Source organism: Rhinoraja longicauda, chromosome 1, assembly GCF_053455715.1.
Source record: "Rhinoraja longicauda isolate Sanriku21f chromosome 1, sRhiLon1.1, whole genome shotgun sequence".
Lineage (NCBI taxonomy): Eukaryota > Metazoa > Chordata > Chondrichthyes > Rajiformes > Arhynchobatidae > Rhinoraja > Rhinoraja longicauda.
Genome location: NC_135953.1, coordinates 60,552,763 through 60,575,307, shown reverse-complemented (window position 1 = coordinate 60,575,307; position 22,545 = coordinate 60,552,763). Strand labels below are relative to the sequence as shown.

Here is a 22,545-nt window from a genome sequence, read left to right as displayed (position 1 = left end):
AAGAGCTATTTTAGATATACTTATTGTTTTTTTTTAGTAGTGTGCTTTTTTTTTGCCAAATGTAATTATCTATTTATGAAAAATAAAAATGGTAATTATTGAACTTACAGCTGTTGTGAACTAATTTTTTTTCACTCCCTTGCTTAATCTACCTTATCTAAAGGGTGGCACAGTGATGCAGCAGTAGAGTTGCTGCCAAACAGTTCCAGAGATCTAGGTTCATCCTACGAGTCCTGTATGTACAGAGTTTGTATTTTCTCCGTGACCGTGTGGGTTTCCTCCCACATTCCAAAGACATGCAGGTTTGTAGGTTAACTGCCCCTAGGATAGGATGTGTCTGATAGAACTAGTGTACTGGGATTGCTGGTCGGAGCGGACTCAGCGGGCCTGATGGGCCTGTTTCCATGCTGTATCTCTAGACTAAGCTAAAGTCATTCAGTCATGTCAGTTTTAACATGTGGATGGGGACCAATGAAAAATTTAAATGTTCCAATTCCAGTGGTGCTTCACAACACATTTGATACCTATAGACTTGGTTGTATCAGCCTCCACAACTCTTGTAACTCTGAAAAAAGTAATTCAACCTGAAAGTGATGGAGTTCTCATTTATGACCATGAGCTCTTGGGAGGAAGACAATTGCTTCTTCCCTCTTGAGGTGGACTTGAAATCCGTGAACCTTTTCCATTTTGAAACCCCATTACAAAATGACTCATCTTGGCATACAAGTACCAGGTATATAGAAATATGCCCAAAAAATAAATTAAGTAACAACTTCTTGTGGAAAAAGATTGCTTGTTAATGCATTTAAGCAGAGTTAAGAACCCGAAGGACGAACAAGAGTCAAGAATGTTTTATTGTCATATGTCCCAGATAGAACAATGAAATTCTTACTTGCAGCAATGTAGACAATAGACAATAGGTGCAGGAGAAGGCTATTCGGCCCTTCGAGCCAGCACCGCCATTCAATGTGATCATGGCTGATCATTCTCAATCAGTACCCCGTTCGTATGTAAACATGGTACACTAAACAATATAATGAGGAATAAAAGTTCAGTGTGTATGGAGATACACACACACGCATATGTACACATAACAAATAAACAATAATAGTCTTATGTGGTTCAGAGCTTATTTGAGGTTATAGTGTTTAATAGCCAAATGGTTGTAGGGAAGAAGCTATTCCTGAACCTGGACATTAGTTTTCAGGCTCTATACCTTCTTCCCGATGGCAGGGGTGAAATGAATGTGTGGCCAGGGTGGTGTAGGTCTCTTATGATGCTGGCTGCCTTTTTGAGGCAGCGACTCCAGTAAATCCCTTCGATGGTCAGAACCCGTGATAGACTGGGCAGTGTTCAGAACTTTTTGCCGTATTCGCTCCTGCGCATTCAAGATGCCGAACTAGGCCGTGATGTAACTAGTTAACATGCTCTCAAGTCTCCAAGATGCACGACAGAACCCCACAGGAGATCCTTCTTCCCTGTGGCTATCAAACTTTACAACTCCTACCCCTTCTGTCATGGGGTAGACTGAGACCGACTCCCCCCCCCCCCCCCATCCCATCCTTGCACATCCCCCAAGCCTTTCCACTTGTCACTTGAATTTCATGTTTCATGTATTTTGTGTTTTTATGACTGTTGGCAGATCCATTTCCCTCCTAGGATAAATAAAGTTCTACCGTATTGAATTCTGAAAGGGCTATGTGCTGTAGGACTATGTAAGGGCCAAGTAGCACATTGGTCTCTTCTCCACTAATCTTTTAACTTAAACCTAAATCCAACTCATAGACTGAAATGTTGAACCTGATTGGGTCCAAATGTCATGGGGATAAGTGTTCAAGACGACTTGAGTAGTAACATTAGCTTGAAACTCCAATGCATCCTTGAGAGTTAGCAGCATTGTATAACCTTTTGGATGAGATGTTAGAACAAACTCTGCTATTTTGATGAGAACCAGGCGAATTATTCTGGGTGTGCTGGCAATTATATTCCTCAACAAACATCCCCAGAATTGATTACAGAAGTTTTGCTGCATACAAATTTGCAGTCACATTTCAAAATGATGTCAGATGTGACACGTTTTGGAATAGCCTGGCGTTGCATAAGGTAAGTTTGCCACTTGTTTTCCATAACTCCTATAAATTGGATTAAGATTTGAAAATAACATCCACAATTCATTATAAATTAACAATTCCTGGCAGGTTCACAAAAGAAATCCATGGTGCGATATGAAAGCAGGGATGACCTTTAAAATTATACAGATAATTAGCCAGGAGAGCCAGTGTATTGTTACCATCTTAAATAAAATTACAACGGTAGGACTAGAGATCTCTGCTCCAGAGCTCGCCTTGCATTTGGCCATAATGTGAAAAGTTGACCAGTTCTGATCTGTCCTCAAAAGTTGGATAAATCTAATTAGCTAATTCCACCCAGATTGTTTAAACATTGTGATGGGAGGCATTATTGACAGTTGTATATAACTCTTTATTTTCACCATTTTGCTGATGCCACAGTCGAGGGTTTCACCAGGGGCAATCCTGATTCTATCACAGACATGGTCCAAGTATGGCCCAGAGGTTTGAATTCCAGTGCAAATGAGTGTAATATCAAGGAACCTCTGTAAAAGTGAAGCCAATTGGGAATCATGGGGATAATAATTTAGTCATACTTTGCACAAAGAAAGATGGCTGCTGGAAGTCAGGATCAAATGCTGGTCCTCGGAGCTGTAAAGGCACCAACACATTGCTGCAGCACCTCATAACCATTCCTTCATTTACAAAGCACAAACTAGAAGTGTAATACTTTCCACTTGCCCTGACTTTCCTTAGAAGCTTGATCATCCTGGTCAAAACAGATTACTTGAGTTGCACCTAATCCATAACCCTAAACATTGATTTCCTCCTCTAAACTAAAGGACCATTACTTGTGTGTTTTTTTGCTCATTCAGCACAGAAATGGGCCCTCAGGCCCACCATTTCTATGAAGACCATTGCAGGCCTAACTATAGTAAATGCATTTGGTTAACAGACTATTGTACTTTGGAGATTCAAATATTTCCCCAGAAAAATTCAATGTTATGTGCAGCCAGCTTTACTGTTTTCTCAGCCTGCATTCCAGATTCCAACCACCTTGTGTGAAAAACTTCTTCCATGGATCCCCTTACTTTAAACTTATGCCTCCACTATCGACTCTCCAAGTGAGAATTACAAGACTACGTTGCTCTTTTCCATACCCGATATTGAATGTAAGCATCCATTTACTGCCTTCAACATCCTACTTATCTGCATCTCTCAAACCTACAGTGGTGCATCTCTTCCCTCTTACAGTACCAGAGACTCGTGTTCGATCCTGACCTCGGGTGCTGTGTGTGTGGAGTTTACACCTGCTCAAAAGTTAATAAATTGTGGCCTTTTAAAAAAATTGAAAAATTCAATGCTCCATAACTACCCATGCTTTTCAACTACAGTCTGGATGTACTTTTATCAATGCCAAGTATTGGACAAAGCCAACAATTGCTCATTTCTGTCTGAACCAGTCTGAAGGGTCTCGACCCGAAACGTCACCCATTCCTTCTCTCCAGAGATGCTGCCTGTCCCACTGAGTTACTCCAGCTTTTTGTGTCTATCTTCAGTTTAAACCAGCATCTGTAGTTCCTTCTTACACAATTGCTCATTTGCATCCAGTCAAGGAACTGGAGATATCCAATTATTGCCCCAACAACTTATTCTCAATCTTCAGTGAAGTACTGAAAGATATCCAAGACAATCCTATTAAAAAGGCACTTGCCAATTAATAGCCTACTTTCCATTGCTAAATCAGAACATATTTGATAAGCGAATTCCATCACCTCTTATTTACCCAATCATTTATTAGCATGTCTACTATCGAGTCATTTACATTTGATCAGTATTATGTATCTGTGTGTATTTATACGCAATATTTATATTCCGAAAGGAAATTGCAAGGTTCTCAAAAAACATCCAGTTTAATTTGTGAAAAATAAAAACCTACATTTAGGGTTCCTCAGGAGAGTTTTTATTGATTGTTATCAGCTGCAACAAAACCAATGGAGCCTTGGGTATAAACCAAGTGATAGATATATTGCAACCAAGGGCATGACTTAGATAAGGTCTCATGAAACGTCCAAATTTCCCATTCTTGCTATTGAGGGCGTGCAGTGTAGGTTCACTAGGTTAATTCCCGGAATGGCGGGACTGTCATATGTTGAAAGGCTGGAGCAATTAGGCTTGTAAACACTGGAATTTAGAAGGAGGAGGGGGGATCTTATTGAAACATATAAGATAATTAGGGGATTGGACACATTAGAGGCAGGAAACATGTTCCCAATGTTGGGGGAGTCCAGAACAAGGGGCCACAGTTTAAGAATAAGGGGTAGGCCATTTAGAACGGAGATGAGGAAGAACTTTTTCAGTCAGAGAGTGGTGAAGGTGTGGAATTCTCTGCCTCAGAAGGCAGTGGAGGCCAGTTCGTTGGATGCTTTCAAGAGAGAGCTGGATAGAGCTCTTAAGGATAGCGGAGTGAGGGGGTATGGGGAGAAGGCAGGAACGAGATACTGATTGAGAGTGATCAGCCATGATCGCATTGAATGGCGGTGCTGGTTCGAAGGGCTGAATGGCCTACTCCTGCACCTAATGTCTAAAAGGGAAAGGCCTTCAAACCCTGAAATTTATCCCTCAACCCAACATAGAATGACATAACCATTAATTTTCAATATGTCATGAACTGGAGTTGAAGCTAATTTTTACCAATTGTGAGCTGATTGCAGATGGGTAATAAATATTGGTCTTGGAAAGATACCCACATTGCATTAAAACATTGTTTACCTTTTGTCCATACCCTCTAGTCAGTAGAATCCTGGAACTGCAAATTTTTCACATATTTTCAAATATTTCTTATGAAATAGAAACAAACTACACTGTACTCTTATAACCTTAGCTTAGCTGCTTGCAAATACTTTAAATTCCTGCTTTTTGTAAAAAAAAATCTCAAGATCTGAATTGGATACTTGAATAAAACAATTGATATTTTACTTCATATCTGATCTAGCTAACGCTCGGGAAAGCACACTGATTACAAGATGGCAATGGACCCAATAAAACGTGTAGTAACAATTCCTGGTAATCATGTTAACGTTTAGTTAAATACTTACTTTAAAATTAAAACACAAGTGGGTGAAAAAACGAATATAGTCAAGGTGACAATATTTTATTTGACCTATAAATGTAACATCTTCACAAAAATATACCTTTACAAAATGTGCTACCAGCCTTACTAGTTTCAATTGAACTCTATTCTAAGCTACTCATATATGTCTTTAAAATTTATACAAAACATACATTCGATTTTCCAATGTTCTGTAAAACATAATGTTCCATACAATTAGCGAGAGAAGCAAAACAACATAATCTACATGAAACAGTCTAGAGCATTCTATGTACAGTTTATAAAATAAGCATAAAATACATATACATACAGAGTGATCAAGAACAGCCAATTTCTAATGCAATGTTAAAATTTCTGTCATTCCAGAATTAAACAGCGATCAAGTACAAGAAATACCACTGATTCAAAAATAAGATTTGAGTCCTGCTCCTTTTAGGATAAAAACAAACAGCAAGGAAGACAAAAGTCAGGTTCAGAGGGAAAGGATGTGGTCTTATTGGTCCAGCAAGGTTTTACTGTACTGCCTTGCCATGTTGTTTACTTATTACACAGCAGAATGAGTACTACAAAATGGAATGAGGTGTTTCACACTTGGGCGTCAAAGATGTCCTCATTCTTCAGGAAACGGGGCTTCCCCTCTTCCATTATAGATGAGGCTCTCAATAGGGTCTCTTCTACATCCTGCAGCTCCGCTCTTGCTCCCCCTCCCCCCATTCGTAACAAGGACAGAATCCCCCTCGTTCTCACCTTCCACCCCACCAGCCAGAATATCCAACAAATCATCCGCCAACATTTCTGTCACCTACAACGGGACCCCACCACTGGCCATATCTTCCCATCCCCTCCCCTTTCTGCGTTCCGCAGAGACCATTCCCTCCGTAACTCCCTGGTCCACTCGTCCCTTCCTACCCAAACCACCCCGTCCCCAGGCACTTTCCCCTGCAACCGCACGAGATGCAACACCTGTCCCTTTACCTCCCCCCTCAACTCCATCCAAGGACCCAAACAGTCTTTCCAGGTGAGACAGAGGTTCACCTGCACCTCCTCTAACCTCATCTATTGCATCCGCTGCTCCAGATGTCAACTTATTTACATCGGCGAAACTAAACGCAGGCTCGGCGATCGCTTCGCTCAACACCTGCGCTCGGTCCGTGTTGGCCAAACTGATCTCCCGGTGGCCGAGCACTTCAACTCCCCCTTCCATTCCCAGCCTGACCTTTCTGTCATGGGCCTCCTCCAGTGCCATAGTGAGGTCCACCGGAAATTGGAGGAACAGCACCTCATATTTCGCCTGGGAAGCTTGCAGCCCAGTGGTATGAACATTGACTTCTCCAACTTTAGATAGTTCCTCTGTCCCTCTCTCCCTTCCCAGATCTCCCTCTATCTTCCTGTCTCCACCTATATCCTTCCTTTGTCCCGCCCCCCTGACATCAGTCTGAAGAAGGGTCTCGACCCGAAACGTCACCCATTCCTTCTCTCCTGAGATGCTGCCTGACCTGCTGAGTTACTCCAGCATTTCGTGAATAACTACAAAATGGAAAGTCATTAGTTAACTGGAGAATTTCACACTACTAAATTAACATTAAAAATACTGTCAGCTAATCAGTAAGAATCAAGTTAAAAAATACTGTCAGCTAATCTGTAAGAGTTCAAGTCTAGGCTCAACTGTCAACTGTATACAAAACTAAAATTACTCTCAATTTAAAAGAGCAAAGTTGAAGAAAAGCCTTGAGAAACTACAGTGAATACACCATTAAAAGCATGGTAATTTTCATCTGAAGAAATGCAGAGTGGAGGAGTTAAATACTAAATTTCGGCATAGAATCTCACCCTACATCAATGTGATCACTAAACTTAATTGACAATGGAATTAATCAATTATCTCCACACAATGGGAATAGCATCCCCATTTGCAATCTGCAAATTAAAAAAAGCAAAAAAAATTGAAGAGCAAAGAAACGAAATAAATGAAGAGGAAAAGGAACAGAACAGAACAAGCTGAGATAAAATTGAAGTATGAAAAGAACTACAAACAGTGTTGCAAATAAACACACAAGACAAAAACAGTTAGTGTAATACTGATCCTGGGGAAATTACACGTCAATTTGAACCAAGAATTTATCAGAGAAAATTTTCAAGTCATACTTTGGGCAGGGAGGGAATGAGATTTGGGGGCAAATCCATCCCCTCCCAGAAAGCCCAAAACTCCACTGTTATAAGCACATATAATAAAAGAAAGCAGCAATAGAATGCTATCAGAATGCCAATGATTCCATCAACTTTGCAAATTAAAAAATAAAAATGCAAAACACATTCTCCTCCATATGGATGGAAACAATGCTCTTCAATACCGGCAATATTCACGTGTGACATTTGGGAGAGGATAAGCATATAATGAAAAATCTAGAATATACTTTGGTAGAAGTTGATGCAAAAGTTCTCGAGGCACTTTACATAGATAGTAATGCAAGATCTCCTTTGTGACGGGTTTATACCATGCTTGCCTTTCAGGAAACTCAACACTGTCCGAGGCCCCAACATTTTGAAGTACGTAGCGTGCATCACTATGCAATCGTTCATAGGAACCAATGTAGTCATACATCACAGCACATGGTTGGCACAGATTATAAACTGGCATCCAATGTTCATTCATCGTCTCTACATCTTCATCCACCAAATATTGAAGAAATTCTGAAAAAGAAACATCATCCCCTTTGGACTGCCCAATGTTTTTCCTATATCTTCTCACTATCTCCATTCCATATCTCCTTTGGTATTCCACCATTTCTCCAAATTTATTTCTATATGCTGACAACAATCGTTCCATTGGGTCTCGAACAAACATAAACTTGTAGTAATGCTTCAGCCTATATTTAATCTCACTGTTCTTTAAATCGCCAAGGAACACCAAATCATTTTTGTGGTCCATTTTTATCTGCAGGTGCACATTATCCAATGTACCACTCAGTACTTTAATAACACGTTTCCAGTTAGAGCACGCAACTTTGGGTACATAACAATACAAAAACTTATATTCATCATTAACTAGGATGTGTTTTAGCAAAGTCCGTCGTTGGGATGCGGTTAAATCCAAGATACTGTGTGGCATTGTCTTCTGTTTGCAAACACTACGAAGAGTACGGTTCCGGATCTCTTGAATAATCTAATAAAGAGAAAAAAGGAAATTAGGGTGACATCATAACAAAATATTAATCCCCTTACATAAGGTTAGAGTTGTTAAGCTGCACTTACACTTCAATACCTCGTAGATATTCCTCAATTACAAAAGTGCAATGTTCCCAGAAAACATTGTGAAATTTTAGAATTAACCCTTAAATTTCAATATAAAAATATTGCTATCCAGCGCTGAAGAATTTGAGTCAACTCAACATCTAAACACTTTAAATTATTTTATAAGAAAATAACTGCAGATGCTGGTACAAATCGATTTATTCACAAAATGCTGGAGTAATTCAGCAGGTCAGGCAGCATCTCGGGAGAGAAGGAATGGGTGACGTTTCGGGTCGAGACCCTTCTTCAGACTGTCAAGATGTGGTCGTAGAGCAGGCGGGCAGGAGAAATCACAGAGGGGGAGCAGCGAGAGAGCATGTTGCTAAACTCGTCGAAGAGAGGAGGAGAACTTCTTCAAAGTGGACATACCTCGAAGAGAAATCGCAGTGGAGCAACAAGTAGTATAAGAAAATAACTGCAGATGCTGGTACAAATCGATTTATTCACAAAATGCTGGAGTAACTCAGCAGGTCAGGCAGCATCTCGGGAGAGAAGGAATGGGTGACGTTTCGGGTCGAGACCCTTCTTCAGACTTTAAATTATTTATTGAGTATAAGCGTGGTTCCCCCCTGCTGTCAAAGATGGATCCCTAAACCGCATCTCCTTTGTGTCTCATAGTTCTGCTCTCGCTCCCCCTCCCCCCAGACAGAACACGGATAGAGATCCCCAAACCTTACTTTTCACCGTATTAGCCAACATATCATTCCGACATATCTGCCACCTTCAATGTCATCCCACCACCAGTCACATCTTCCCATCCCACCACTTTCTACTTTCCACAGAGGCAGCTCCCTCCACAACTCCTTGGTTTAATCATGCCTTCCTACCCAATCACCTCCTCCCCGGCTACTTTCCCCGGCAATCCCAGGGGCTGGGGTCCATGGATGGATGACCCTCACATCCATCCAGGGACCCCCGCCGTCTTTTCAGGTGGGATCACGTACACCTCGAACTTCATCTACTCCATTCGGTATTCCCAATGTGGCCTCAATTATATCGGCAAGACCGAGCTTAGACTGGAAAACCGTTTCGCCAAACATTGAACTCTGTCCACCAAGGCCTATTAGATCTCCTGGTTCCTAACCATTTTAACTCCCTTTCCCATACTGACCTTCCTGTCCTTGGCCTCCTCCATTGCCACAGTTTGGCCACACGCAAAGTTTGAACGAGCAGCAACTCATATTCCACTTGGGTAGCTTACAACTTACCAGTATGAACACTGAATTTTCCAATTTCAGGTAACTAACCTATTAACCCCAGCCCCCCCCCCCCCCCCCACCTCTTCCCTGTGCCCCACCTGGATTTGCACCCATTGCTCCCTTTCCTCCTCCCCTCCTTTATCTATATCGCACACTATGTCTCTTCATCCCTGGCCTTTGTCTCACCATCTACTTATCAAAAAGCTCTCTCACCTGCACCCACCTATCACTTGCCAGGCTATGTCTCCCACCCACCATAATCAGTCTGAAGAAGGGTCCCAACACAAAACATCACCTATCCATGTTCTCATGATGCTGCCTGACCTGCCGATATACGCCAGCACTCTCTTTTTTTGTAAACTAGCACCTTCAGTTCCTTGTCCCTCCACTTAAATTTATTATTTTGGATACTTGTAATTTGTTTTTAAGGAGATATCTTAAAGCTTAAGCTAATAAAACACATTCTTTCAGGGTACTCAAGTGAATAGTGGGCCAAGATCGCCATAGGGATAAGATGAAAAGGTTTTCTGATCAATGGATGCATTGGAAGATGGTAATACAATACATAAAATGTGGCGAAGCACACCTAATAAGCCACATGTATCTTCAAGAATGATGGACAAAAACAAAGTGGAGGGAAATGGAAAGCTTTCATTCCTTTTCTCATTGAATCAATATCTAATTTGGACACTTGACTGAAATGTCTTGGCTGATAGAAAAATGAAGTTGAATAGATGGAATAAAACTAAACGGTGCAAGTCCACAGGTCATCCAAAAGGAAGGTGATAACCTCATATGTACGCCTCTTAATATAAATGGCCTGTGTTGCCATCACTGTTTTAAAAGCTGATTTTTTTTTTTTAAACCATAAGCCTTGTGCTAGTTCGTTGAAGGAATTGCATAAAATTTCTGATACAATTGTCTCAGCTGCCAATGTTTCTGATCCATATAAGCCTTGGCCAATCTATTTCTTCCCACTCTAATAACACTCAATTCTTTTTTTTGTACTCATCTGATTTTCACTTTCAATAAGTGTTATTTAATTCGAATCCTTTGTTGTCAAATCCCACATTCTGACCACCAAGTAAAATATTCCAACACATTGCTCTTTGGATACATCAAACGTGTTTGATAGATTAGACATTGGAAAAAATGTTTCCTCATGGTAATTCAAGGACTTGGATAAATATGATGCATCATATAATTTATAATTTAATTCAGTTTAACAGGTAGTAAAAATATCATAACGTGTTTGGTCTTTTTACTACCTTGTTAAACTGGATTAAATTATAAATGATAGGATTTGGTAAATCTCTACCTCTCAGCCTAACCAGTTTTGACTTTTATTTTTCTAAAGAAAACATATTTTTCCTACTAAAAGTATAACTTCATATTGATTGTGATTTGTCTGCCATTTATACAGCTACTTCTACAAAATTATTTTATATATTCTGCAGCAGTCTTCCATAGTAATATCCATACAACCACTCCAATCAAATTAGAGTCACGAAGTTATACCTTTATTCCAGATTCCAAAATCATCTGTACCTGTGATCCATAAAGATCCCTTTGGTTCCCAGCTCAAATCTGAAAGGAAGCTTTCAAATGTATTCCCTTATGTTTTGACAAAGGATCTCCAACCTAAAATACCACACTAGCTATGTTTCCCAAACATTTTCTGGTATGATTTCTGGCTTTCTTTTCTATTGACATTTTAACTTTATCTTATCTGTTCACTTGCAAGCTAGTTTCAGGTACTAAAGAAGTTTAAGTGTCAAAATAAAAAAGAGATACATACAGAACTGATTTTTTTTTAGTTTATTATATAACATTCATTGTTAAAAACAAGTACCAGAAGCGTGACATTGTTGGTAGCAAAAAATACATTGATTCCAAAAATCTGCACTACAGATTAACTAAAAAAAAATGCAAGCCAGCTGTTGAAAGAAAAGTTGTACTACCATTGCAAACCGTTTTGTTTAAGTGCACTTGACTAAAGTATCAGAAAATAACTGACGTTTTGTTTGAACTGAAAGCTAATTATTTTGCTATGGGGTCCACTCACAACCTTTAGTTGTTTACGGATTGCAGGTTGAAAGGGGAGGTTTAATTTTGCTACTAACCGATACATTTGGTTTAAAAATTGCATGAAAGCACACATGAATTCCCGATTCTCAAATTGCCACATGGAAACAAATAGTTTCCAATTCCCTTGATTCCCAGAAATACCAAAGGAGAGCACCAGGTCCTTTCTACCCCCAACTGCATGGGATATATAATCCAGAAATATATGATTCAGCTCCAATGGTCCATCTTGACGTGTTCTAATTGTTTCCTCCCATTTTCAGTTATTTGTTAGCAAACTTTACGACTCCTTTCTTTCTCATGTGCTTGGTTTTCTTGGAATTGCATGTACTGCAAGCATGTGAGTGAGGTAAAAAAAGAGGAAAAGATCCAAGCGCTTGCACGAGGCATACAACGGGGGTCAAAAAATTACACACAAAATTACCAGTTTCAATCCTCTTTTTGTGCATTTCAAAGTAAAAACAGACATTACAAAATAATGTGAATAAGCCACTGTACACTAATAACATTTTGAAGTAAATTCGCACATTAATTGATAATCAGCCCAAAAAGGTGGTAATTGGCTTTTCTGCTGTGTTTTATATTTAATCCTGTCTTAATTAATTTAGTTATATAATCTTGCACTTAAATTTAATATTTACTCATTACAGTTCCACCACTGATTTTCTGGTACTCTTGGTACCAGAGCGTTGCTGGTTTATCCAGCAGGCCAAGGAAGACGGCTATGGGGATAGATTTGCTGGCTCCAGCTGGGCTGGAGCTCCAGAGCCTCGGCCGTAGGTTGCAAATGCAACCCACCGATCGGCAGGGGAAGTCCCGCTGAGGGTGAGATTGGCTGCCTTGCCCTGCCTAGGTGCCACATTTTCAGAGCGACTTCCAGGGCGCGTGGGGGGGGGGTTTCTCGCGGAACCCCTAGCGACCTCTAGCAGAACCTAGTGTTCATTACAAGTCTATACATCGTTTATTTTGTTTTCTTTCTTTTTTTCGATCCGATTTCTCTGTTTATTTGGCAAAGTGAAAAACGCGGAAACCATGCAAAAAGCGTGGAAGATGGATTTTTAAAACGCAGAAATCCGCGGAAACGCTGAAAATTCACATGCCTGATACTGGCTCAACATCTCCAAGGTATGGTGCTCTACACCATAACAATTCTAAATAAATGAACCTCTAAAATTCACTACTGGATTATGTATTATCGTACATTTTTTCGGCATTTAGATCCGAACACAACAACATGGAAATGCCTACTCTATGTCTGTACTATTATATTATATCTCAAGACAGTTCTACAAAAGAAAAGCCCTAAGGCTGTCCAACACTAGATTCCAGACAGTTTATGAGCTCTCAGCTCTGGTATAATTCTAGTAAATATCTTTTGCTCTGTCATGAAAAGTCGTCATTTAATTGTCATATGTACCAACAATGGAACAATGAAATTCTTACTTTGAAATTCTTAAATTATTACTAAATCCAGCATGTAAACACAATACACAGCTCAAATAAAAATTCAATAAATACTGTAATACTAGTGCAACAAAAACAAAGTCCATAGAGCAACCAAAGACACAGTCCATAGAAGTTAATAGTTGCTGAGGTTAGTGTTACATAATGTTCAAGGGCCTAATGGTTACTGGGAAGAAGCTCTTCTTGAATCTGATGTACATGGTTTTCAGGTTCCTGTTCCTTCTTCCCGAAGGTAGGAGCAAAATGAGAGCATACGCAGGATTATGTAGATCTTTGATGGATTTTGGCTGTCTTTTTGAGGATCCCTTTGATGGTGGGGAGGTCATTACTTGTGATGGACCAGGCAGCATCTACCACTCTCTGTATTCACCTTTGTTCCGAGGTGTTGGAGTTGCCAAACCAGGCCATAATGCAACCAGTCAATGTTCACTCCATTATACACCTGCAGAAGTCCAATAGAGTATCCGCTGGCATACTGCATCTCCTCAATCGTCTAAGAAAAATAGAGGCATTGATGAGCTTACTTTGTGGTTGCATCAATATGCTGGGCCCACGACAGATCTTCTGAGATATGCATGCCCAGGAACTTGAAGCCATCAACTCTCTCCAATATCAGCCTTTCTCAGCCTTTCCTACCTGGTCAATAGTCTGCTCCTTGGTCTTGCTAACATTGAGAGTGAGATTATTGTTCTGGTACCATTCAATCGTATTATGAATTTCTCTCTTGTGCTCTGATTCATAATTACATATTTCATCATCATTTGTTTCTCCATATCCATTTCATTAAGAGACCCGCACTATTTATAATTAAATCACACTGAGTACTGAAGTTCCATTCAAGTTTTATCATTTTCTTCCAATTCTATTTCTTCAAAAATGTCAGTGTTCTGGTTTACTATTATTTTTAAATCATCTTATCTTACATCTTTTCTTTTAGATGCCTCCATTCCTCTTTCCCTTTTAAACATCCCCCCCCCCCCTCCAATTCCCCAACGATTATGTAATGTTTTGTTTCTAACTAAAAGGTAAAACTCTATACTGAAATTCATTTGCCAATGACTGTATATCCCTGCTCTATAAAATATACCCAAGTTGCTGCATTTTGTTGCAATCCCTCTCCAAAATGTCTAAATCAATTGGACTGTCCAAATATAATATAATAATAATATATTTCTTTATTCGTCCCACACTGGGGAAATTTACAGTGTTACAGCAACAAGGTGGATAGCAAAAGATCATTCATCTATATACTAAAACTCTCGTTTGTTATCTTGTTTGTGACTGAACTTCTGAAATCTACCACCATCTCCCTGGTTTTCCCCAAGTTGATCCGGGGGCGGTTCCGCTGGCACCAGTCCACACTCCTTGATCAGTTCTCTGTACGCCCTGTCATCGTCGCCTGTGATGAGGCTGACAATGGCAGAGTCATCAGAGAACTTCTGTAGATAGCAGTTTGCAGAGCTGGTCCTGAAGTTCGCAGTGTACAGGGTGAACAAGAATGGAGCTAGCACTGTTCCCTGCGGAACCCCTGTGCTGCAGACCACCCTGTCCGAGACATAGTCCTTTGTCCTCACATACTGTGGTCATTAGATACCATCTTAAAATTGTGAAATGGTATTTACCAATTCCACTGTTCAAACATATATGCAAATAGACAACACCAATAACAATAATCTCAGAGATATGCACCCTCATATGCAAAAACATTAGTGGCCATGATCACCATGATAGCCACTTGCAATGCATTCATATAGCCATTGTGCACGGAAACAGGCCCTTTGCCCCAACTTACCCCTGCCGACCAAGATGCCCCACCTAAGAGAGTCCCATTTGTCGGCGTTCGGCCAATATCTCTCTAAACCAATCTTATCCATGTACCTGCCCGTGTCTTTCAAATGCAGATATAGTACCTGCCTCAACTAACAGTTCTGGCAGTTTGTTCGATATACTCACCACCGTCTAAGTGAAAAAGTTGTTCCTCAGGTTCTTATTAAATCTTGTCCTTCTCATCTTAAATATATGTCCTCTGGTTCTTGATTCCACTACCCTGGGTAAAAGACTTTCTGCATTCACCTTTTCCAGCTCATAATTTTATACACTTCTAAGGCCATCCTGTAGCCTGCACTCCAAGGAATAAAGTCCAGCCTGCTCTAGAACAGAGGGCAGTACAGCACAAAAACAGACCCTTCAGCCCACAATGTCTGTGCCGAACATGATGCTAAGACCAACTTTATCTGCCTGCACACAAACAATCCATACCCTCCATATCCGTATGCCCATCTAATAGAGTATTAAATGGTACTATTGAATCTGCCTCAACCTAATCAGCATGTTCCAGGCACTGACCACCCTCTGTAAGTCACCTTTAACTTTTGTCTCATTTTAAAACAATTTCTATCCTTGGAAAAAAGTTACGACTGTCTACCCTCTCATCATTTTATATACTCCTATCGGGTCTCCCTGCAATTTCCAGTGTTCCAAAGAAAACAATCCAAGTCTGTCCAACCTCCCCTGTAGACCATATCTTCCTGACTCCTATGAAAGCAAACATACCATGTTTTCTTTACCACTTTACTTGTGTTACAACTTTCGGGGAGTTATGGAATCTGTACATCAATGCTGTTAATGGCCATGACATTAATCGTATAATTTCCCCTTCCATTTGATCTCACAAAGTGCAACACCCCATACTTGCCCTTATTAAATTCCATCTGCCATTTCTTCACTCATTTCTGTAGCTGATCTATATCTGACTATATACTTTGGCAGCTTCCCTCACATTCTGCAACCCCAGCAATCTAGGCGTCATCTACAAATTTACTAACCAACCCAGCTACATTTACGTCAAAGTCATCTAAAACATAGCACAAAAAGTAAGGAAATTTGTGTTTGGTAGATTATTTCTTTGTTGTAACAATGCTTCTTGGCAATAAATCTTATACCGTTGGAAAGCCTGTTTATTTCCCTTTTAAATGGTGCCACATTTGTAAGGAACATGCATTTGTGGGATGAGCAGCAGAGCTGAGTATATGGGTTGCGCCCATGAAAAATTTGCCAAATCTCTGCCAATGCCAAACAGCTCATTCTGCTGTTGCTATTGACTCTTGTTTTGAGCTTCTGGTACCCCCAGGTGCTGACAATCAGGTGCCTGATTGGCACCTGATAGGCAGCATCTGTGAGCATGGGCCCTGCTACAGTGGTCAGTAGGTGTCTGCTCCAAGAATCGGCATGCCACGTTTGACTGATCTGGATAGGGCCCGTGCGATAGGGCAACTTCAAGCTGGTGTTCCGCAAAACCAAGTTGCAGCATTATTTGGAGTGAGCCCTAGTACCATCTCCAAAGTGAAGGCCAAGTTCCATATAACGGGGGATGTCAGAGACAGGCCGCGAAGTGGGCGTCCCAAGAAGACGACACCCGAAGAAGACCGTTTCCTCACCCTGTCAGCACTTAGGAACCGTAGGCTGTCTTCTACAGATTTGCAGTCAAGGTTTGCAAGACGATATGGCCGACGGCTCTCTGCCCAGACAATTCGGAACAGACTGCACGCAGCCGATTTCCGGTCTCATAGGGCTGCCAGGAGGCCTGCCATGACTGCCCTTCACCATCAGGCCCGTTTGCGCTGGTGTCGGCAACACGTGCACTGGAACCTGAACATGTGGAGGAAAGTTATGTTCAGCGATGAGTCCAGATTCTGTCTACGGCAGTTGGATCATAGGGTCAAAGTGTGGAGAAGACGCGGAGAACGCTATGCTGATTGCTGCACCGATAGAGTAACATCTTTTGGTGGAGGCAGTGTGATGGTGTGGGGCGGCATCTCCCTCACTGGAAAAACGAGGCTTGTCATCATTGAAGGCAATCTCAATGCAGAGAGATATCGAGATGAGATTCTGCAACCAGTGGCAATCCCATATCTCCACAGTCTGGGACCGAACTCTATCCTCCAAGATGACAATGCTCGCCCCCACAGAGCAGGGTTTCTCAGAGACTACCTCCAGAATTTGGGAGTGGAGAGGATGGAATGGCCTGCCAGCAGTCCTGACCTCAACCCCATTGAACACTTGTGGGATCAGCTTGGGCGTGCTGTTCGTGCCAGAGTGACCAACACAACCACGTTGGCTGACTTGCGACAAATGCTGGTTGAAGAATGGGATGCCATCCCACAACAGTGTGTGACCAGGCTGGTGACCAGCATGAGGAGGAGGTGCCAGGCTGTTGTGGCTGTGTATGGTTCTTCCACACGCCACTGAGGCTTCTGTTTATTAAATGAATAAATTGTTAAATTGCCAATATGTCTTGTTTCTTCAGACTTCAATCATCCAATCCACCAAACAACACCGAACAAGAGTCAATGGCAGAATAAGCTGTTTGGCATTGGCAGAGATTTGGCAGATTTTTCATGGGCGCAACCCACATACTCAGCTCTGCTGCTCATCCCACAAATGCATGTTCCTTACAAATGTGGCACCATTTAAAAGGGAAATAAACAGGCTTTCCAACGGTATAAGATTTATTGCCAAGAAGCATTGTTACAACAAAGAAATAATCTACCAAACACAAATGTCCTTACTTTTTGTGCTATGTTTATGTATCACAAAAAGCAGGGGTCCCTGCAGAACTCCTCTGTCACAGACCTCCAGCGTGAATATTGTCCATTCACCACAACCCTCCTTCTTCCACCACTAAGCCAGTTCTGAATACATAGGACCAAGTCCCTGTTAATCCTGTGCATCTTAATCTCAGTCCATCATGGGTGACTTTCTCATATGCCTTTGTAAATTGCCCCACGGGGACAAATAAAGTGTTTTTGAACTTTGAATTTACTAAAATTCACGTCGACTACATCCACTGCCCTATCCTTATAAACTACCTTCGTCGTCTCCTCAAAAACCTCAATCAAGTTAATAAGCCATGCTAGGTTGTGGTAAATCCTAAACCAAAGAATCGTCTACAATAGCTTCCTTGCCACTGATGTGAGATTCACCAACCTATATATCCCTGGGGTTTCTCTACTCTCCATTTTCAAAACAGGGACATTAGCTACTCTCCAGTCCTCTGGGCCTAAGATTGGAGGAGACGCAAAGTTCTTTGTCAAGGCTCCTGCAATTTCCTCTCTCACCTCTGTCAATAATCTGGAATAGATCCCATCAGGTCCTGGGGATTTATCCACCTTAACGCTATTCAAGAGCCCCAATACCTCCTCAATCTCAACTGCCCTTGCATAATATTCCCCACACCTTTTCACACAAAAGGTGGTGGATGTATGGAACATGCTGCCAGAGGAGGTAGCTGAAGCAGGGAATATCCCAAGATTTAAGAAACAGTCAGACAGGTACATGGATAGGACAGGTTTGGAGGGATATGGACCAAATCCTAGCAGGTGGGACTAGTATCGCTGGGACATGTTGGCCGGTGTGGGCAAGTTGGGCCGAAGGGCCTGTTTCCATATTGTATCACTCTATGACTGATCTCACTCTCCATGTCCTTCTCCTTGGTGAAAACAGATGCAAAATATCTGTTCAGTAACTCGCCTACACCCTCAGATTCCATGCACAAATTCCCTTCTTTATCCTTAAGCAGTCCTACCTTCACCTTGGTTACCCTCTTGTTTTTAATATAGGCTTAAAAAGCATTGGGATTTTCTTTAATCTTGCTCTGAATCTGACAGAATTTTTCATCGATGGGCAGCACATTCGCGCAGCAGTAGAGGTGCAGCCTTACAGCGCCAGAAACTCAGGTTCGATCCTGACTACGGGTGCTTGTCTGTAAGAAGTTTGTGCGTTCTCCCTGTGATCTGCGTGGGTTTTCTCTGAGATCTCCAGGTTCCTCACACACTCCAAAGACATACAGGTTTGTAGGTTAATTAGCTTGGTAGCATTGTAATTGACCCTAGTGTGTGTAGGATAGTGTTAGTGTGCGGGGATCATTGGTCAGCACAGACTCGTTGGGCCGAAGGTCCTGTTCCCACGTTGTAACTAAGCTAAAACTGAGACTCTCCAAACCCATACTGTGGTCCCTTTTGGCCCTTCTAATCATCTGCTTGGGTTCTTTCCTCCTTTACATTTCTCAAAAACCTTCCAACCTCTCAAACTTTGTGTACACTTCCTTTTGCTTTTTAACCAAATTATCAACCTCTTTGGTCATCCAAGGTTCCCTTCCTTTGTCATCCTTATCCCTTCTCCTTACTGGAACATGTCAGTTATAGTCCTGGCAACATCCTTGTAAATCTTCTCTGCACTTTTTCCAGCTTAATGACATTCTTCCTGAAGCAAGATGACCAAAACAAAACACAATGCTCCAAATGCATCCTCACCAACATCTTGTGCAACATCCCAACTTCTATACTCAATACCCTGACTGATTTCACCAAAATGGTATTCAGCACAATTTGTTTAAATCAAAACGTCCTAAAACAAAGCTCATACACATACTCCTACACCATTAGGAATAGGATACAACCCACCATTCTTTCCCACCTGTCACGGATAAATTAGAATCCGACTGGCGTTTACTATAATACTGGGCATCAATGACAATGGCAAGCAGAAATCAATGTTAGTTAAAATTGCTGTCAGTCTTTAGCAAATTGACTCGTTATGCCAAACCACACAAAAGTAAGCAATGACCACAAATTCTATCCCAGAATACTGCAAGGAACCAAGAGGCTTTGTTCACTACGCGCATTGTTCGCCATTTTCTAAGATTGTTGGGAAACATATCAAAACCATAAAACCAAAATAAACTTTATCGAACAAAAGCTTCTTTGTTGGGCTTCCAGTCGAGACAGTTCGTGGTGTCGTGGTAGGTAATCAGGATGAATAAGAGTACAATTGTAGAGGGGTTTCTCATTCAAACTGTCCCAGGAGAGAGTTATTTGGTATTGTAAAGTTGGAAATGTCAAGAAAAGACGTTGGCAAGTTGCACATAGCTACAGGCAGGACTGATGCCTGCACACATGAGAATAGATTCCAAGTGACTGTCAGGACGTGTTACAATCAAAATCACCCGAAGTGGTTTTTAAAAACTGAATAAGACTTTCAGTAATTCCATATATAATCTATTATATTATTTGAACAGGCTGTATTTATTTGCGCCATTTCCTCATTTCTATTTTTTTAAATCCTGGGTTAGAAACATATAAAATAGGTGCATGAAGCGGCCATTCGAGCCAGCACCGCCATTCATTGTGATCATGGCTGATCGTCCCCAATCAGTAACCTGTGCCTGCCTTCTCCCCATATCCCTTGATTCCACTAGCCCCTAGAACTCTGTCTAACTCTGAGCCTTGACTAGTTTCGCCCCAGCTGTTCTGATTCAGGCCGCATTCAGAGGGCGGGTATGAGAGAAAAGTGCAACAAATGGGCAACAACAGCCGCTTCCAGGCGGCTCTTGCTCTTGGTCTTGCTTTGCTTTCGGCTCCCATTCTGACAGCCAGTGTAGTGGCCGCCGGCAATCGGCACCGAGTTACATGAACTAACGGTAACGGCGGTCTCCTCTCTGATGCGTTTCCCACCTGGTAATCCGGATCCACTTCCCCCTTCCAGTGCTTCCCGTGGCTGGAGCTGGAGCCGCTGCGGGACCTGCTGCGGGCTCCGTACGGGTGGTCGCTCAGCGCGTCCACCTCGGCCAGCATGCCCTTCTGGATCATCATCAGCAGCCCACCCGATGCCACGATTACACCGAATGTCAACATGGTGGGGAGCAGCACTGCCCTGCGCGCCGCCCGGGCCGCCTTCTGCACCCCCATAGTGCCGGCTCCGTCAATCCGCCCACCCGCTCGCTGCACCACCGGCCGGCCGACAGCCCGACCGACCCCTCACCGCACCCACCAGCCGGCCATCAGCCCGACTGACCCCTCACCGCACCCACCAGCCGGTCGACAGCCCGACCGACTGACCGACTCTTCCCCCCTGCAGCTCAACTCGGCCCGCCCCCTGCATCCACCCTCAGCACGCATGCGTGGGCGTTGAACCGCTCGGCAGTTGGATTCGAACCCGAGCCGGGCTCCCTGCCACTGCGCGTGCGCGAGAGCGACGCTGCCGGCGCGTGCTGGGCGGGTTGGCGCTGGTTCCCTCACGACGGGAGGGGATGCCGAGTGGTGCCATTGTCACGGCTGCTAATACACGGCCCTCAGGCACTGCAGATGTTTGAATCTTGAGCAAAACTCAATAAGTTCTGCAAGTCCTCATCTGTGGAAAGAAATAACTTCATACCTTTAGTACAGTAGCAAAACGTTCATTCATTTAGAAGGAAAAGACAATTTGATTCTGGAATCTGAGATAAAAACATTTATTTTATAACTTTAATGTATATGTTTAAACGTTTATGCAGTAATTCAGCGTATTGACCTGAAGGAAGAACTATTAAAAAATGTGTCCAGATACATGGATAATAGGGTAGACTTTAACATCTGCTTTTAGGATGGAGTGGCAGCGAAGTTTGGTAAAGTCGGCATAAAATCAGTATTGGAGGAACATCAAGTTCTCAAGGAATGCATGGGGAGAAGAAGTTGCAGAGGAAAAGAGCTATATAATTGCACAACCTAATTATCTGATCAGATAGGTGGATAATCACTCTTTGGTGCCATGATGCTGCACACCACAAATAGAACTCACTAGATCTTAGAGACACAATAGATTATTCTGGAGGAACAGTGGGTTAGACAGCATCTGTGGAAGGAAATAGACAGTGGTCATTTCAGGTCAGAATACTTCTTCAGTGATGGAGTAAAGGGGAGATAGCTGATAGAAAGAAATGAGGAGAAGGATTGGAGCAAGGATGAGCATGTAGTAGATGGATACCATCAAATTGTAAGATATCCAAACAAAACACGAGGTGCTGTTCCTCCAGTTTGAGTGTGGCCTCACTGGTAATGCAGGAAGCCCATGACAGAAGGGTCAGTTTGTGAATGGAAAGGGGTTAAAATGGTTAGCAACTGGGAGGCCTTGGCCGACCAAATGCAAGTATTCGGTAAAATGGTCAACTAGACAATGCTTGGTTTTGCCGATGTAAAGGAGACTACATCGGGAATATGTGTAAATGATGTTAGAGGGGGTGCATGTGAACCTCTGTCTCACCTGAAAGGACTGCTGCAGTCCCTGGATGGAAACGAGGGAGGATGTATAGGGACAGGTGTTGCATCTCCTGCGGTTGCAGGGGAAAGTATTTGGGGAGAGGTTGGTTTGTGTGGGAAGGGATGAGTGAACCTAGGAGTTGCAGAAACGGAGAAGGGTAGGCATGGGAAGATGTTACTGGTGGTGGGATCAATTATTTCATTAACAATTTCACCTGAAATGTTAACTACCATCACATTTACTACCCAACCTG

The 22,545-nt window shown here is 42.1% G+C and overlaps 1 protein-coding gene across 1 annotated transcript; it reads right to left on the bottom strand.

Moving 5' to 3' along the window:
* Window positions 1-5,217: 5,217 nt before the first annotated feature.
* Window positions 5,218-21,217, bottom strand: chst14 (carbohydrate (N-acetylgalactosamine 4-0) sulfotransferase 14). The gene is made up of 2 exons (XM_078398381.1): window positions 20,732-21,217; window positions 5,218-8,344 (listed from the first exon to the last, which is right to left on the bottom strand). The coding sequence occupies exons 1-2, from the start codon at window positions 20,963-20,965 to the stop codon at window positions 7,526-7,528; spliced, it is 1,053 nt and encodes a 350-aa protein (XP_078254507.1). The 5' UTR covers window positions 20,966-21,217; the 3' UTR covers window positions 5,218-7,525.
* Window positions 21,218-22,545: the final 1,328 nt, after the last annotated feature.

Excerpts from the sequence above, each read along its gene's own strand:
- chst14 (XM_078398381.1), bottom strand. The coding sequence starts at position 20,965 with ATGGGGGTGCAGAAGGCGGCCCGGGCGGCGCGCAGGGCAGTGCTGCTC. Across the intron at positions 8,345-20,731 it reads AAGTGGATCCGGATTACCAG|ATTATTCAAGAGATCCGGAA; the intron begins GTGGGAAACGCA and ends TCTCTTTATTAG.